The 17,229-nt window shown below is 53.4% G+C and overlaps 1 protein-coding gene across 3 annotated transcripts in view; it reads left to right on the forward strand.

The window, feature by feature from the left end:
* The window catches only part of LOC111159087 (monoglyceride lipase), a 106,301-nt gene extending 91,882 nt beyond the window's left edge, over positions 1-14,419 (forward strand). For all 3 annotated transcript variants that reach the window (XM_022521477.1, XM_022521476.1, XM_022521478.1), the window contains 2 exons: positions 10,465-10,680; positions 14,091-14,419. In XM_022521477.1, the coding sequence (XP_022377185.1) occupies positions 10,465-10,680; positions 14,091-14,216 (342 nt within the window). In that variant the 3' untranslated portion in view covers positions 14,217-14,419. The remainder of the gene's footprint in view (positions 1-10,464; positions 10,681-14,090) is intronic.
* Positions 14,420-17,229: the final 2,810 nt, after the last annotated feature.

Below are 17,229 nucleotides of genomic sequence, written 5' to 3' on the forward strand. Positions count from 1 at the left end.
CCCTCATTTCTCAGGTTTCTGAGTGGTCAGGCTGAAGGGGTGATTCTTTAGAAATGCTAATCCATTTCCGTGCTGGGAAACTCAGAGGAAGAGAGGTAGCCAGTCAGCCTGAAGGCTGGACTTCAGTTGAAATAAACAAGGAGCGAGTTTCCATTCCTCCACGGAGAGAATCGGCCCCTCGCTCATCGTCGCTCTGAGACTTCCTTTGAACATTCTGCTGAGCCTTAAAAATAGCAACGCCCAGGGGGAAAATATGTTCAGAAAAGGCACCTCCCCGGATCTAACATCAGGGTGTCTTAAGGCACATCTTTAGCTAAGATATTTCTCATGGAACCCCGCAGTTATAAAAGCCCCAAAAAGAAAAGAGACATTCGCCTAACAAGCTCACTAAAGCAGGACCCAGTGGAAGGGCCGCAGGCTCTTGGAAGATCTGGAAGTCGGTCTGTGGGGAAGCAGGCGGCTCTGAGTGTCAAAAGCCCAACGTGCGTCTGGGCTTTGCTGTGGAAAGTGTTCTCACAAGCCACCCAGGCCTGTCAGCATGACACCCTTTACTCACAGGACCACGGCACGGCCACTAGCCAGCCCACGGAGACACGTTCTCCCAGCAGGTGCGAAGCCTCCGGGAATACAGCCCAAAATGCCTTATAATTGTCCTGACACCAGCCAGTGCGCAACTGTCATAGCCTTCTTCCGAGTCACACACCGGAGCCCTTGCATCCCGCCACAGCTCCTGGAAGTCAGTCTTGCTACCAGTCTCTGGATCTGTGCAGCGTGGGCCCAGAGAGGGCAAGTCACTTCCCCAAGGACACACAGCTACTAAGTAAGGATTTGAGCCCAGATCTCTCTACTCTGAGCCAAGTGCCCTTGGCACAAAAATCCTGAGAACAAAGAAGTTGCCCTCAGGCATTTTTTTGTGTGTTTGTCTACACATTTAGCATCCTTGGCCAGAACATTGGAGTGCTGACGTAGTCACCATACCACCCTCAGTTGTGGGGGTTTCACAATGGGATGAATCCCTCCCACTCTGAAAAGCCTCGAATGTTCTAAATAGTTCTCCGGCCAAGGATGTTGGGGCAAGAGGTGAAGCGAGGAGGTTGCTGACGATCTCCTCACACCCTCAAACCACAGATAACCCCCCAATTCTACATGTGCTGTCTCTGAGCTCCATCCTGCCTGTGGAGCAGGTGGAGACTGGGAGGAAGGCCGGGCTGTGATTCTGATCATCCCCTCTGCGAGGGGCATCCACTGTGTGTATATGGAGGCGATTTGTCTTCGGGACCACGTCTGTTTTCTATAAATGCGCTGGCTGCCCTCCAAGCGCATCCTGGCTGCCGGCACTCCTGCCAGTGGGGCCATATGGTGGGTTCCAGGCACCCGGATTGCTGTTAGCAGTGGCCAGCTCTCTTCCTTTCGTTCCTCCTGGGGTGGGGGTTGCCGCCCCAGACCCCTGCCCAGCATTTCAGAGGTGCCCCCTCGCTGAGGGTGAGGCTCCCTTGCCCCTCTTGCCCGCGTGACTCCCACCCCCTCTGTGGGGAGGCCCTATCTGCCCGGGGCCCTCGGATGGCTCCCGCCTGGGTTTGGAAAGCTTGGCCATCACCAAGGCTTTTGACTAATTGTCCCCACAGCTAAAGATAGGCCCAGCCTCCCACTCTGTGCCCAGGACACAGCCTCCCACAGAAAACCCCTCTGAGAACTGGTTATTAACTTTCCAGTATGCCTGGTTTGGTTAGCTGATTTTATTTTGTGACTCTCCATCATTCCTAGCTCACGTGCCCCACAGAGGACTTGTCTGTTTGAAGCAGCTAATAATTTACTAACACCTTAAAAAAAAAAAAACAAAACAAAAAAAACAGGCTGTTAGAATGTCTCTTGGAATGTCTGTGTCCGTATGTGAGTGCCCAGCAGGGAGCACAGGGCTGGGTTTAGCTTGGTCCTGGGCCCTTGCACACGAGGGGTCCGCGCACCTGACCCACCCCACCCCCTCGCATGCTTGCTGCCCACCTTCTCTGCCTCTCCTTCTGCTCTCCTTCTGCCACCAACTCTGAGAGAGGCGGGTTCCTCTGGGCAGCAGCTCAAATGGCAACGGACAAGCCAGTGAGTTGGCAGGAAGACCGTCAGGGGTCGTCCCAGCTGCCAGCCACACCAGAGACCACGGGGTGCTCTCCCTGCCCTGCGGCTTCTCTCCCAAGTACCTTCACATGATCCAAGAAGAAAGAAGCCGCGCTTGGCTGGGTTCACATGGGAATAACCCTGGGCCTCTCTCTTTCAGAACACACTCCATTACCTCAAAGCCACACGGGAGCTAAGATCTGGACCCCCATTCATGCGAGGATGCAGTCAACTTGCCAAGCCTTGGCATGAAATGACCCAGGCAGACACTAACCCTGAACAGCGGACTCTGCCCACAGGGGTCTCCCTGCCCCAGGCCTACCTGAGGGATGTTTGGCTTCCACTGGCAAAGGGAAACCAAATAAAGAACCTAAAAACTGGGAATGTGGGGAAATGAACTTTCTCCTCCAACTTTAATCATGGAAAATTGCAGATCTACAGAAAAGTCCCCATGGTAGTACAAGGCTCTCCCATAGACTCTTCCCTAAGATCCACCAACTGGAAATATTCCGCCGTGCTTGTTGAATCCATGCTTAAATATGAAAACATCAGTATGGATATCTATTTTATCTCTTTAAAATTTATGGTGGTACTATATACAGAACATAAAATTTACCATCTTAACCATTTTTAAATGTATAGATCAGGGGCATAAATTACATTCTCGGTGTTATTCAGCCTTAACTACCACCATCTCTAGAACTTTCTCATATTCCCAAACAGACACTCTGTCCTGAGTAAATAGTAATTCTCTGTTCCCCGTCCTCTCCAGGCCCTGGCATCCACCATCCTACTTTCTGTCACTATGAACTGGACTATTCTAGGGCCCTTGTATGACTGTGATCATATAGTAGGTGTCCTCTTGTGACTGGCTCATTTTGCTTGGCACCATTTCTTCAAAAAACTCATTCATGTTGTAGCAGGTGTCACAACCATCTTTATAGGGTGGGATAATATTCCATTGTACACACAGACCACGCCTCATTAATCCATTTGTCCATCGATGGACACCTAGGTGTCTTCCACCTTTTGGTTACTGGTCAATGATGCTGCTGTGAACATGGGTGTGCAAACATCTCTTCGAGACCCTGCTTTTGATACTTTTGGGTTTATGCATTTCTCTAATGGCTAATGATGTTGAGTATCTTTTCATGTGTTTATCAACTATTTCTGTATCTTCCCTGGAGAAGCATCTGTTCAAGCCCTCTTTCCTTTTTTTAATTAGGCTTTTTGTGTTTTGTTGTTGTTGAGTTATAGGAGCTCTTAATATATTCTAGATCCTAACGCTGTATATTATTTGCAAGTATTGTCTCCCATTCTGTGGCTTGCCTTTCTACTATGTTGGTAGTGTTCTTGGGTGCACAGAAGGTCTTCATTTTCATGTAGTCCCGTTTACCTACCTTTTTTTTATGGTGCCTATGCTTCTGATGTCATATTCAAGAAATCATTGCCCAGTCCAGTGTCATGAAGTGGATACGCTGTTTTGGCTGAACCTTTTGGAAGTTACATTGCAGACACCAGGATCCTAAACTCCTGAATACTTCAGCGTGTGTTGCCCAAAAGGAAGGAACCAGAAGGAGGATATTTACACGTAACCCCATGCCATTATCACATGCTGGAAAAGTGATAGGAATTCCCTACCCCATCCTCTAGCTACACCATATTCTGATTTCCTTAGTTGCCTCCAACTTTTGATTTTAAGACTCATGATCACATATCTTGCTATTTTGTGACCAGCCGTTAGGGAGTTGGTCTTGTGAGATCTCTGTAATGCTTTCTTATTCCCCTTACCGTTTAGTGGGTCTGCGGGCCTCTGAAAAGGTGGCTGTGGCCAGTGTGACTGGGTGGTGAATATGGTGGCTGCTTTTCCCCTTCTTTTGGTGACCACTCAGGAGCTGTATCTGGGTTTCGGGGGTCACAGTTCAGGGAGCCCCACTCCAAAGGAGCGAGCAGGGCTGTTTGTCTATATCACTCATGCTGAGTTTGTGCAAACCACCTGCAACCACAGGCCCAGGGTCATGACCTGCCAGCCCGGCTCATGGCTCCAAAAGGCAGAGACCAGAATGTCCATGAGTTCGAGCTTTAATAGAAAAAGTAATTCTTGGGAAAGAATGTTCGATAATTCATATGTTTCTGATTAAGTGGTAATTCATTCACAAAAGCTGATCCCAATTAATCCTTTTTATAACCACAATGGAACGGAAGTGTCCTTATTTCTGGTGGTTCTTGGCTAGCTCAAGAACTTCAAGCACCAAAGTTGGGCACCCACTCCAGTAGTCATAGCCTTGGGCGTCCTGGTGAACAGGGCTTGCCTTCAGTCAACCGAGTTGGGGAGGCTTTGTGCCAAGTTAGGCAAGACCCCCATCTCCCCTCTGCCATCCTGCAGGCGGCACGTCAGGTCAGCAAATTCCCGTGGAACCCCTGCTTCGGGCCAGGCCCTGAGCCAGAGGCTGGGAATACCGATGAGCCACCCTGTCTTCTGGGGTTATGGTCCCAGGGACAGAAAGGGACACCAGTGGTTCTGGTAGAGGACAAAGAGGCAGGCAGCCAGCTCCATGGGGAGAGCACCAGCTTTCCAGCAGCAAGGCCTAAGTCCGGACCCAGGTCCCTGACTCTGTCTCTTTCTTTGTGCCCCAGCATGACCTTGGAAACCCACTCAGTGTCACTGATCCTCAGGCCCCTTGGGGGTGCAGTCTGGTGCAGTGTCCATGCCACAGGGATGGGAGCTGTCATTACCACATGTGTCATTAAAGATACAGGAGACTTGGGGACAGAAGTGCCAGTTTCCCCGATGGTGTCTGGGCCTGGGTCAATGGCAGAAAACACTTGAACTGGACCCCAAGAGGGAACAGGGCTCCCCAGCAGACAGGATGAAGGACGTGGGAAGGGGAATTCTGGAAACTGGAAATGTCAGGGGCAGCCCCAGTAGTAGGCACAGAAGATGGGCACAGGAAGGAAGGACAGGAGCAGCACCTCTGCCATCTATGGGCCAGCGAGCCGGCGGTGGAGGATCCCAGCTGCCACCCAGGGTCCAGAGTGCTGCTTCTTGGGGCGGTGGAGGAAGGTCGGCTCACTCATTCATTCATCCTCTCAGTGTCTGCCCCCCCCGGGGCCCACGCTTGTGTGCAAGGCGCCCAAACACCTGACCGTGGTTGAGGGCACATGCGGGGCTGGTGGGGGGCCATGAGCTTGAGAGCCTGGGGAGGAAGACCTCCCTGGAGAGATGAAGTCTGCCCGGAGACCTGAAAGCAGAGTAAACATCGGTGAGATAAAGAGCATCAGGCTGGAAAAGCATCAGAGATGGGAGATGAAATCCAGTGCACATAGGACAGGATTTTCCCCGCTACAAATCGCTTCTCCCACCATTCCAGACAAACGTGGAACACAAATGGATTGCCTCTGCAAAGACCTGCCAGTCCATTTTAGGCTCCCCAGGGTTTCCTAAAGATCACTTGGATAGAGTTGCCGTGCCCTCTCTCTTAGGCAAGCCAGAGAAGGTGTTCTGATTTGTCCTGTGAAAAGAACAGATGGATTAACAGAGACCTAAACAATGGAGGAAGGAGGTGGGGATCACTGGATGGCTGGGCTCTAAAGCACAGGCAGAAGCGTAAGGCTTCCAGAGGAACGGGGAGGGATTCAAGGGAAGGAGGATCAAAAAAGCCCAGCTGTAGACACATCTGTAGGTACCGGAGGGGAAATCGCAGGAGATTGGGACTGTGGGGCTACACTGGGAGATGGTGTCATGTGGGTCTGAGCCCCGAGGGTACCCCCCCATCCCCTTCGGCAGCCTGTGAAGGAAGACAACCTCTGTGGCCCACCAGGTCACTTCATTATCTCTCAGGCCTGGAGGTTTCTGGTCCTCACCAAGGACCCACCCCTTCCTTCTCTGGGGAGGGCCACCTCCACAGCTCCTGACCATCTGTGTGCACAAGACCCACTTGTACTTTCTCTTCTCTGGACAGGGAGCTTAGCCTGGTGAGCGGTTAAGAAGGCTTATAGGGAGCCCAGTGGCCTCTGTTCTTATCCTGGCTCTGCCCCTTACTTGCTGTGTGACCTTGGGTGAGTCACCTGGCCCCTCTGGGCTTCGGGCTCCTCATGTACAGAACAGCGGTAATAACACTAGTCCCTGCATAGGGTTCCTGAGAAGTTTCTATGAGCAAATACAAGAAAAGCACTTAATATAACATCTGGGGCAGAGTTAAGGGCTCAGTATGTGAGTTATTTTTAATATAATTCTAATCAAAAATGAATTCAGCTTTTCATCACAGAACTGATTTTCTAAAAATAGGTCAAGAGAGTTGACGGTAGGGGTGGGGCCTAAAATTTGCTTGACCAAAAGTTCAAGAAAACTCCCAGCTGTGGATTGCAGCTATATTTACTGTGCTTTGGGGCAAAGTTTCCTTCCCACAGGGACACTATGTGCAGAAGTCAGAAGTCCCAGTGGCCACATCCCTCCCTGTCTGTCAAGTTCAACCTTGCTAACAGCCCTCAGAGCCTCAGAAAACATTGAGGGGCTAGAGGGTCACTAAACACACCCAGGGCCAGGAAAATACTCTCAGCTTATCAGACTTAGAACCCAAGGAGAATCTTTGAGGTCCCCTCTACGGGGAAACCGAGGCCCAGGAAGAAAAAGGGCCTCATCTGAGACCTCGTGGGTTGGGGTCTCTGAAGCAGACCCTGTTCTGCTTCCAGCAAAGAGCGGTTCTCCTCTCCTTGCTTCCCAGTGTCAGACTCAGATGCCACTGACACATTATCGCCACCACTGTGGCCCAGACCCTGGGCTTGACACTAGGGCTTTATCATCTCACTGAATCTCCCAAGGCACTTTTACTATCATCCCATTTCACAAGATTGGCAAACTGAGTCTAGGAGAGAAGAGCCTTGTCCAGATCACACAGCTAGGAGGTATCAAGGTCGGTAGGCCTCACTCCTCTGGTCTTCCTTATGTTGTTCTGAGACTTCAAGTCTCAGCCAGTGGAGGTGCCCCAGGAGTCATTCATCTGGAGCAGGAATTCAGTCCCTTGGACTCAGATCAGCCTCTGGCTGCTATGTTCCCAGCAGACACTGTTCTCAGCTGGCAGGACCAGCTGTGGTCCAAAAATAGAGGGAGCTGGGTGTGAGAGAGAGTACCAAAGACTGGTTCTTTGGGGTGTGTGTGTGTGTGTGTGTGTGTGTGTATTTTAAAGATTTTATTTATTTATTTTAGAGAGAGAGAGAGCGAGCATGGGGGGGGGAGGGTCAGAGGGAGAAGCAGACTCCCCACTGAGCAGGGAGCCACTCGATCCTGGGACTCCAGGTTCATGATCTGAGCCGAAGGCAGTCGCTTAACTGACTGAGCCACCCAGGCGCCCTGGTATGTGTTTTTAATTATTTTAATTAATTTGGAGATAATTATGATTCATATGTACTTCTAAAAACAAAACAATACAGAGGGATCCCAGGTACCTTTACCCAGGTCCCCCCCTGGTGGTGACATCTTGCAAAGCCATAAGACAGTATCATAACCAGGATACTAACATTGATACAGTCAAGCCCCAGAACATCCCCATGACCACGGTATCCCTCTTTTTGCCCATTATGGCCACATCCACTCCACTTCCCACCCACCTCACCCCTCCTGAGCCCTGACGACCACTAACCTGTTCTCTCATTTTGTCATTTCAAGAATGTCATGGAGATGGAATCCTACAGTAAGTCATCGATTGGGACTGACTCTGGTTTTGAATGGGCAAGTTCTCCTGACCAGTGCTCAGGGCTTGGAGCTGGTGTAGGAGGGAGACCCCTGTCCGTCTCCTTCCTGGGGGTGACAGGACACATTCCCACCCAAAAGGAGGACTTTGGGAAGATTTAGATCTTAAGCTCTCAAAAAACAAAGTCTGCCACGATTGGGCCAGAATGGTTATTTGCGGGGAGGAAGGGAGGGTTGGGCCCTCTGAGCCTCAGTTTTTCTGCATTTTCCCTCCTGGTCCCAGTTTCCCTCTGCCCCTTGGCTTCCACCCAGGTTCACACCAGGGCCTGCCCTTTCCCCAACACATCTGCTAGTTCCTTCCCTGGGCCCATAATAGACCATTGTGTAAACAGGGCCTACGTGATCAAGACATGGAAAAAGGAAGCAGGAAGACGTGACAGGAAGACACTTGGGCTGTCAGAGCAATTAAACAGACTCCTCCAGGGCCTTCACATGCCCGGGAAGGTCTGGGTCAGCAGGGCAGTGTCGGGCGGCTTTGGGAAGGACATAATAGGCTCTGGCCCTGTGCTCACATTAGCACACATTCCTGGCAGGCAGGGTCCTGCAGGATCACATGGAGCACGGCTAGCCTGGGCTCACCAGCCTGCCAGGACCAGACCACAACAGCAGGGGTTTAATAGGAGAGAGGCTCATTTCTCTGCACAGTGACTTCTCACAGCCAAAGGCTCTCATCTTTTTGCTCGCTGTTTCCAGGGTGCAGCCCTCGTCTGTGTGGCCTCACCTCTCTCCCTTCTCCTGCTGTGTTCTGCCCTCCTTGGTAGGAGGAGGAAAGGAGGCAACAGGAAGACAAGCCTTGATGAGAAGTTGCACCTGGCATTGGTGCTCACTTCCTATTGGCTGGGATTTGGTCACATGATCACACCACTGCGAGGGAGGCTGGGAAATGTAGTCCTTTATTCTGAGTGGTAGTGTTCCAAACCGAACGTCCAGGGTTCTAGAGGGGAGAACAAGAATTGGGAAGCTAATGACAGGTTCTTCCTCTGCAAAACAGGGATCACAAGAACCATTCCTCTTCACGCAGCGTGCTTATGAAGGTCATGAAGCTTAAACGGGTTGAGCACTTAGAGCCAAACTGGTGGGAGACCTCAGAAATAAATGTTAGCTGTCCTTATTTCTTTTTACCGAATGTGATCCCGCATGTGACACCCTGGGTCATGTGTCAGGTCATGGGTGCTGCCACTGCCATTGTTCCTGTTAGTGTCAGTTTGAGACAGACTTTCAGCCCAGAGCTCTCTCGTGGACCCGACAGCCCTCTCCCCAAGAGGTTTCCTTACAGACCCCTACTGATCCCCTGCTGTCACCATGCACTGTCCCCACCCTGCCCCCAGACAGATGGCCCAGCCCTGCAAGAGTCGCACCAGCTCAGCTGCAGGAAGTGGCTATTCCCTCTTGCACGGCTTTTCACAAATGGTCTGGTTTGCTGTGCTCAGTCCCCAGCATGCGAGGAGTCCAGGGATGCCAGCACTGACCCAGGACAGCCTATCCCCTTTGGCACAGATCCAGGATTCTGGCCCAGGCCCTGTAGGGGGTAGTGAGGAAGGGGAGATGGAGCCCCCTCGTTCAGAGAATCAGAGTCAGAACACCGTGGACACTCTGGCGCCTCACGAGACCACTATTCCTGGACATCTTGTCCCCGTGGCTTCTCTGCTCCCTCACCCAGTCCTGACACCACACGGCACTTCTCCAACTAGCTAAGATCCTGTTGGCGAGGATGAGGAAAGTGAGTGAAGGGGCATTGTGGTCTCCCACCTGCCTATATGGGCCTCAGAGAGTTCCAGAAACTTAGTACCCAGATTCTGACAGATACCCCATCTCAGGCCATAGGGAACAGGCAGCTCACTGTCCCCTCAAAGGCAGAAGGAGTCAAGGCAGAAAGTAATCTGGGCTAGAGAGAGCAGGACAGGGTTCCTGGGCTGCCCCACCAAAGACTGGGTGGGCTTAGGAGCCATGAACGGGGAACAGGGTGTCAGGGTCAGGTCCAGTGGGCTGACGGTTAGGAGGGAGGACCTGCCTTCAGACACATCCCACGAAGGCACAGACATGATAAGGGGGTCAACAGGCTCCTAGTCAGGGCAGCAGGCAACTCTGGATCCCAGACCTGCCGCAAGGCTCGCTGCTCCCGTGTGCCTTCAGGACCCCTCCCTCCCACCAGTCCCGGGCCTTCAGTAGCTCACGTGGGCTCCTCACTCGCTCCAGCCAAGCAGACACTAAGTCAGGGAAGAAAACCAAATCCACACAAGCTAACACAAGAACATCTTCAGAGCCATCTCTGAGTGAAATCATCACAGCAAACAAAAGGACGCCGCTTACACCTTTTGAGTGACCAGTGCGTGCTTTGGAACAGTCTGTGGGCACGTGTATGAATGTGGACTGCAGCAGACCCTGGAAGAAGAGGCTCTGGAAGGAGTGCAGGTCTGGGTTCTGGAAGGGCCGGCCACGCTGCCGGCTCTCGGCACCCACACCGCAGACCCAGTTCACCCGAATGGAACCAGCTGTTCAGGCCTGAGCAGAAGGAAGACTTCTGGGGAATAGGTCTGCTTCTCTGGACCCGGAACCCCCAACCCTAGCCACAGACTGATGGAAATCTCTGTCTCTTCTGCCTGCAGGTGGAGCTTTACAATACGGACCCACTCATCTGCCGGGCAGGTCTGAAGGTGTGCTTCGGCATCCAGCTGCTCAACGCCATTTCGCGGGTGGAGCGGGCCCTCCCCAAGCTGACCTTGCCCTTCCTGCTGCTCCAGGGCTCTGCCGACCGCCTTTGTGACAGCAAAGGGGCCTACCTGCTCATGGAATCCGCCAAGAGCCAGGACAAGACGCTCAAGGTGAGCAGCTGCCCCCCTACCCCGGCACCAATCCCCCAAGGCAGGGGGAAGATGGCACTGGTGGCCCCCGGCCCCCGCCCCGGGAATAAGCACCAGAAATCCCAGGGATCTGTTAATTCTAAGGGAGTGCATGAGCTACTAGCTGACCGTTCTCATGACAGAGCTTATAAGGAAGAAGGAGGGAACACTGAGAAGTTAGCAGTTCAGAAAGAGCACCTGCAGCCAGGCACTGAGCAAAAGAGGCCCCCGAGGGGGTGTCTTCAGCTCTGTCATGACCAAGGTCAAGGGCCTGTGTTCTGCCCGGCCCCCTTCGGTGTTGGCCTTCGGTGGCAGCAGCAGCAGCAGCAGCAGTAGTAGTTCCAGCCCAGCTGCCACCACCGGGGCCTCTGAGCACACAGGGGCAGTGTTCCTGCTGGGATCTGGTCTTTGAGGGATTCTTTAAGAGCGTGTCCCACAGAGGGGACAGCACCTGTGGCTTAGCCGCGTGCCATGTCAGACACAATAGACCACAAGGGACCACCCCGGAGTAGCTTTCACAACGGTACATGTCGTTGTGGGGTTGAGATGAGCCCATCTCGTTTGCCTGATGGAACTGGGAAGAGCCCCAGCTAGAGGAGCGCCTGCTGGGTACCCGTCAGGGGACAACTGCTCCTGAAAGTGGCTCTCTGTGGCTGGTTGGACAGACACAGCCCCGGTGTGCATTCCTGAGCAGACACATCTTTGACCGTGATACCACAGCCCCAGCCACCACATGTGGGGGCCCTGCACCCGGGGCTTGTAGGGAGAGGAGACAAGTCACACAGATTCCACGCCTACTGAGTGGCAGAGTCAGGATTCGAACTCAGGTCTTCGGCTCGAGCTCCTGGCCCTCTCCTCCCTGCACCTTGCTGACAGGGATGCTCACATCCCTACCAGCCATCAGGTGCTCCCCTCGCACCATTAGGAAGTGCAGACCCCAGCCCACACCAACCAGCAGATATGGGTCTGTGGATGAGGAGAAAGGAGAAAAGGGAAAGGAAGGCTGGCTGGTGTTACTGCCCGGGGTGGGGGGGGGCATGTAAAAGCAGGCAGGCCTGCAGCCAGAAAGTAGGAGCCTCCTGCGGCCCACCCTGGCCTTGGCGCCAGGAAGACCACTCGGTTAATCATTAATTCAGCCACTCATAGGCACCTACTCTGTGCCAGGTCTGGGGAACACACAGGCCAAGTCCTATTCTCCCATGTGGCCTGCATCCCAGCAGAATGAGCAATAAACAGAAATCACACTGGGTTGATGAGGCAGGGGGTCGGTGCCAGGGGTGGGCTGGGTGACCAGAGGCAGTGGTGAAGCTCTTACTTCAGATGGGGTGCTCAGGGAGAATGGCAGAAGAGCATTCCAGACCAAAGACCCCCGGTTGGTGAGATCATGGTGTGTGAGCCGAGCAAGGACGGGGAGTCCTGTCCTGTGTGTCCCTGGACAGTCAGGACATTTTCTCTCGGATCCACGAGGGGCCACTGGAGTGTCTGGGGCTGGAGAGTGGCCTGTGCTGACTTCAGTTCTCCAGGTGGCCTCACAGCTGCCATGTGGAGACACGAGTGGAGGGCAGGAGCCGGCTGGGAGGGATGGTGATAGAGGGACCAGGGCGAGTCCTGGGCGGTGGGCTTGCACAGTGAGGAGACGCAGCATGTGTTCTGAGATGGGTAACATGGGAGAGAGATCTGGGGAATATCAAGAATTTCATTTTGAGCTACCTATTAGAGAGTCCCAACAGAAATTCAGAAAAAGACCGGGGCGTCTGGGTGGCTCAGTCAGCTGAAACCTTGATTTCAGCTCAGGTCATGATCTAAGGGTGGTGAGATCCAGCCCTGCGCTCAGTTCAGAGCCTGCTTGAGATTCTCTCTTCCTCTCCCTCTGCCCCTCCCTCCGGGCTTTCAAAAGAGAGAGAGAGAAAGGAAGGGAGGGAGGGAGGAAGGGAGGGAGAGAGAAAGAAAGAAAGAAAGAAAGAAAGAAAGAAAGAAAGAAAGAAGAAAGAAAGAAAGAAAGAAAGAAAGAAAGAAAGAAAGAAAGAAAGAAAGAAAAAGAAAGAAAGAAAGAAAGAAAGAAAGAAAAACTCGGAAAAAGGAAAGCGGGGTCTCTAAAAGGTACTTGCACATCCATGTTCATAGAAACATTGTTCACAGTAGCTAAGAGGTGGAACCAACCCAGTTGTCCATCGATGGACGAGTGGATAAATTAGATGTGCTCCAGACCAATAATAGAATAGTATTCAGCCTTACAAATGAATGAAATTCTGACTCATGTCACAACATGGGTGAACCTGGGAACATTATGCTCAATAAAATAAGCCAATTGCAAAAGAAAAAGTACTGTATGATTGCACTTGCATGCAATATCTAAAGTAGTCAAAAAACCATAGAATTAGAAAATAGAATGGTGGTTGCCCAGGGCAGTGGGGAACGAGGAGAGGGAATTTAATGGGGCCAGAGTTTCAGTTTTGCAAGATGAAAAAGTTCTAGAGATCTCTTGCCCAACCATGTGAATATACTTAACACTACTGAACTATGCACTTGAAGATGATTAAGGTGGCAAATTTTATGCTATGTTTCTTAACACGGTATTAAAAATAGGAAATTTGGAGGTGCCTATTAGCAGTCCCACTGGAAATGGCAAATCAACAGTCAAATAGATGCATCTAGAGTTCAGAGAGAGGTCTGGCTGGAGACAGAAATTCCTGAGTCACCAGAACATGGATGGTTTTCAAACCACGAGACCGGACGAGGTTACTCCAGGGAGGGAGGAGGAGGGCCATGACCATGCCTGTGGGCCACACCAGCCCACAGAGGTCGGCAGGGCCCTGGGTAAGCCTAGACTGAGAAGGGGCTGCTGGCAAGGCAGGGAGACAACCAGGAGGGTAGAAATCCGTGCAAACCACAAGAGGAGAGGGTTTCTAGAAGGTTAATGCTGGCCAACTTTTGAATGACGCTGAGAAGTCAAATCATATGAAAGCAGAAAGTGTTCCCTGACTCCTGCAACGTGAAGGTCACCGGAGCCCGTGCCAAGAACGCTCCTGAGGGCTGGTGGGAGGGAAAGTGAGGATGGAATAAGCTGTGCACCAGATGGAAGGCGGGGATGTGTAGACAGAGAGTGGAAATCACCCTTTGGAGATGGAGGCACAGACGGGTCCATAGCTGGAGAGAGAAAGAGAGTCAAGGGAGGGTGTGAGTTGATTTGAGAGGGAGTGCTGGAACAGGATGGGACATTTAAATGTATCTGAACCACCATCTGATCAGAAGGCAATGACAGCATATAGAAGGGAACCCTCGGCGCAGGGGGGTGCGCCTGGAGCCCCGGCCGTTCTGCCCCCCCACACCCCTTCCCCACCTGCACCTGTCCCCTCCTGTGGCCCTGACCTCTTGTCTTTCCCAATTTGCAGATATACGAAGGTGCCTACCACATTCTCCACAAAGAGCTTCCTGAAGTAACCAACTCCGTCTTCCGTGAAATAAACATGTGGGTCTCCCAAAGAACAGGGGTGGCGGGAACGGGGTCCCCACCCTGAGTGCACCGGCTACGTGGCCGGCGCACGGTCAGGGACGTGGGCAGAGGATGGGCAGAAGCTGGCTTCTCACGCTTGGCTTGCCGGGGGAGGGGGGAGGAAATCACAACCTGGAGGAATCCCTAGCACGATTTTGTTGATTTTGTTGTATACCAGGCTGCCTGCTACTGGGTCTACCTTAAGGTGTAGATACATTGTGAAAAAATGGAGAAGGGTCACAGGGAGGAGATGTACTCCGATGTCCTTAAAACCAAGTGAAGCCTCTGCCCTGCCTCTTCCCCCGCCCCCCCTCCCACAACAAGGTTCCCAGGAACTCCTGGTGTTCCTCGAACACCTGACTGCAATAATTAGAGGAGTCTCCCCACCCCCCGCTTCCCTCCAGCCCCCACCACAGGACCCTCCCCAACTGGCCCCGCTCTGTGGCCTTTCTCTGGCTGTGGGATGAGGTGGCGGGGGCAGCTCCCCCGGGGCAGACTCACATGCACTCCAAGGCCCAGAAAATGCCCGGGACTTCCTTGGCACGAGGAGCCACCCATGCCACCCATGTCAGCTCCTTGTCAGCCTGGAGCTAGGCTTTGGGACAGGATGAGGTTTGGCCCACACAAAGAGGACTGGGCAGGAACCCCTCCTTGTTGCCTGGGGAACCCGAGGCTGCCCACAGAGTGCTTTACACATTCAGAGGCTGCTCTTCCCTGTGGGACCCGCTGGACCTGACACTATGAGAGGGGAATGGTATTGAAGAGGAAACATTTAATATATAATGTATATTCTAAAGCAGGGATTATTTGGGTGGGTGGGTGGGACCAAGTGTGGGAGCCTGATGCCCCTGCACAGGATGGGACAAACTGGCCGCAGGGCCCTAGGTCGAGGTGTGAGCCCTGGAAGCAGGGCTCCCCTCTCCAGCCCCAGCAGTGGGCGGTGCCAGGCGTGTCCCTGGTCCTGGCCTGCCCGCAGCCACCCTGGGAGCCTTGGTGCTGGCAGCACAGCTCCCTCTGGTGGCAGAAGAGGAGAGTCCAGGCTCCATGGCCCTGCCCAGGGCTGCAGCACCGCCCCCCCCCACTCGCAACCCCCTTTCCCGGAGGCCAGGACAGGAGGGGCCAGCAAGGGCTGGCATGGGGCCACCTTTCCCAGCAGAGGGCCCCACAGCGCCTGACCTGCCTTTCTCAGGTGCCAAACCCCACCTGCCCACCCTGGGCCCTCCCTTAGCGCCAGCAATAAATGGGGATCACCGGCCATTGCTGGGGGACTTTCACTTTCAAATGGGGCTGTTGTTACCTCCTGAAGCTCCTTAGTGCACATATGACCCAGGGTGGGGGTGGACCCGCGAGGGGACGCCTGCTCGGCCTGCAGGGTGCAGTCAAGGGACCTCAAGGCCCTGGATGAGGCGGCTGCTACAGGGCCAGGCCCTCTGAATTTGGGGCCTGGGAGTTGGGTCTCCCACCTCTTCCTTCAGTGGTGGGAACTGTTGCCCTTCACCCACACCCTGTTCTGGGGCTTGCTCCGGGTCCCCAGAGAGGAGGGTCCCCCTGCTCTCCTTCCAGGGGCCCTGACCATGGCGTAGCCAAGCGCTGGTCACCCTCCAGAGGGCAGACCCCGGGCCCCAATGGAAAGTCATGCTGGCCTGGGGGCTGAGGTCTGTGTTCTCCCGCCCTTCTGGGCGGTGGGAGTGGGAGGCTAGGGGCAGGGAGAGGGCAGGGCCCATGGCCCCACAGAAAGAGGCTTTCTGTGACCCATCTCCCTTCTCTGGCTTCTCTTTCGGAGGAGAAAAATGTAAAATATGCACTGAGAGAGAAGGTCAGCCCCTGCTTGTTCAAATTGGGCCACTGTATGAATGTTTCTGCTCCTCGGCTGAGGAAAAACAGAAATGACACCCACAAACCCCCCAAACCTCGGGCACCCCTAAGCCCAGATCAGGAATTCTCGCCAAGAGCAGGGATAACGCAAGTCACACGAAGCCACCTCACCTCCCACCCCTGCCGCCTCTCCCAGAGCATGTGCCGGCTCGGCCCATGGTTTGACCTGGAGTGATTTGGACGCACGGATTTATTCATATGAAAGCTCTGACAGAGGCATATTCAGTCACATTTACATATCTGGTTAAAGGTTAAAAAATTGCCTATATTAAAAAGAAAAAAGAATTATTTGGAAGCAGGACTGTCTCCTAAAACAGGAGGGGACAAGGACATGGCTACACCCGCTGCTGAATGGGAGCAGGTGTGGGAGGCAGACACCAGCTGCGTCTGTTGTCCCACTGGGGCTGCACCAGGGCTATGGGTCCACCTGTCCTGGGGGAGTTCTGCAAGGCTCGAGTTCATTCTCGGTGGTGACGGCTCCATGCCGACATTGGGAGCTTCAAAGTCATCCCTTCACCATGACGAGGAGCTGAGTTTGGAAGGGAAGTGAGGTCATTCTTGGCCCGGCCTCAAGAAGGAGAGAAGGACCCTGGAGACGCACACCTCCAGGACCCGAGGTCCAAGCACTGCCATGGAGGCAGCACCTTCCTCTGGAAATCGGAGGTCACCCCGGTTCATACAGAAACCATGGGGTTCAGACCTGGCAGTCCTTCTAGGAAAAGATGCCCCTTGTAGCAGGAATGGGGGGGCGGTGGTTGCTCCTTTGCTGGGATGGGGGTGGATGGTCACAGGTCCCCCCTCCCAGCTTCCAGGGGGCACCGAAGGATGCCTGGGAAACCCGCCTGCTCTGTTCTGCACTGTGGCAAGGTCCCGTGCTACCTTTTCTCTCTTTCACCAATCACTAACATAAACCCACTGGGGTCACCGTGATCTTCTAAGCAGTTTGCCACTTACTGTCCCTGCAGCTCAGCCACAACCCTCTGTGTGTACCCTTACTGGGACTCGCGATCCGTTCAGAACTATCAAAGGAACCATGTATGTCACAGCTAATCCTAATAAACCGGGTGTTTTCTGCACGTGGGTGAGGTCTGTCTGTCCCATCCGAGACTACAGCACTCCCGGTACAGAGAAGAGCGGGCCCCCTTGCCTGGCAGTATTGCTGT

Source organism: Enhydra lutris, unplaced genomic scaffold (assembly GCF_002288905.1).
Source record: "Enhydra lutris kenyoni isolate GAN:26980312 unplaced genomic scaffold, ASM228890v2 scaffoldscaffold66, whole genome shotgun sequence".
In the NCBI taxonomy this organism is placed as follows: domain Eukaryota; kingdom Metazoa; phylum Chordata; class Mammalia; order Carnivora; family Mustelidae; genus Enhydra; species Enhydra lutris.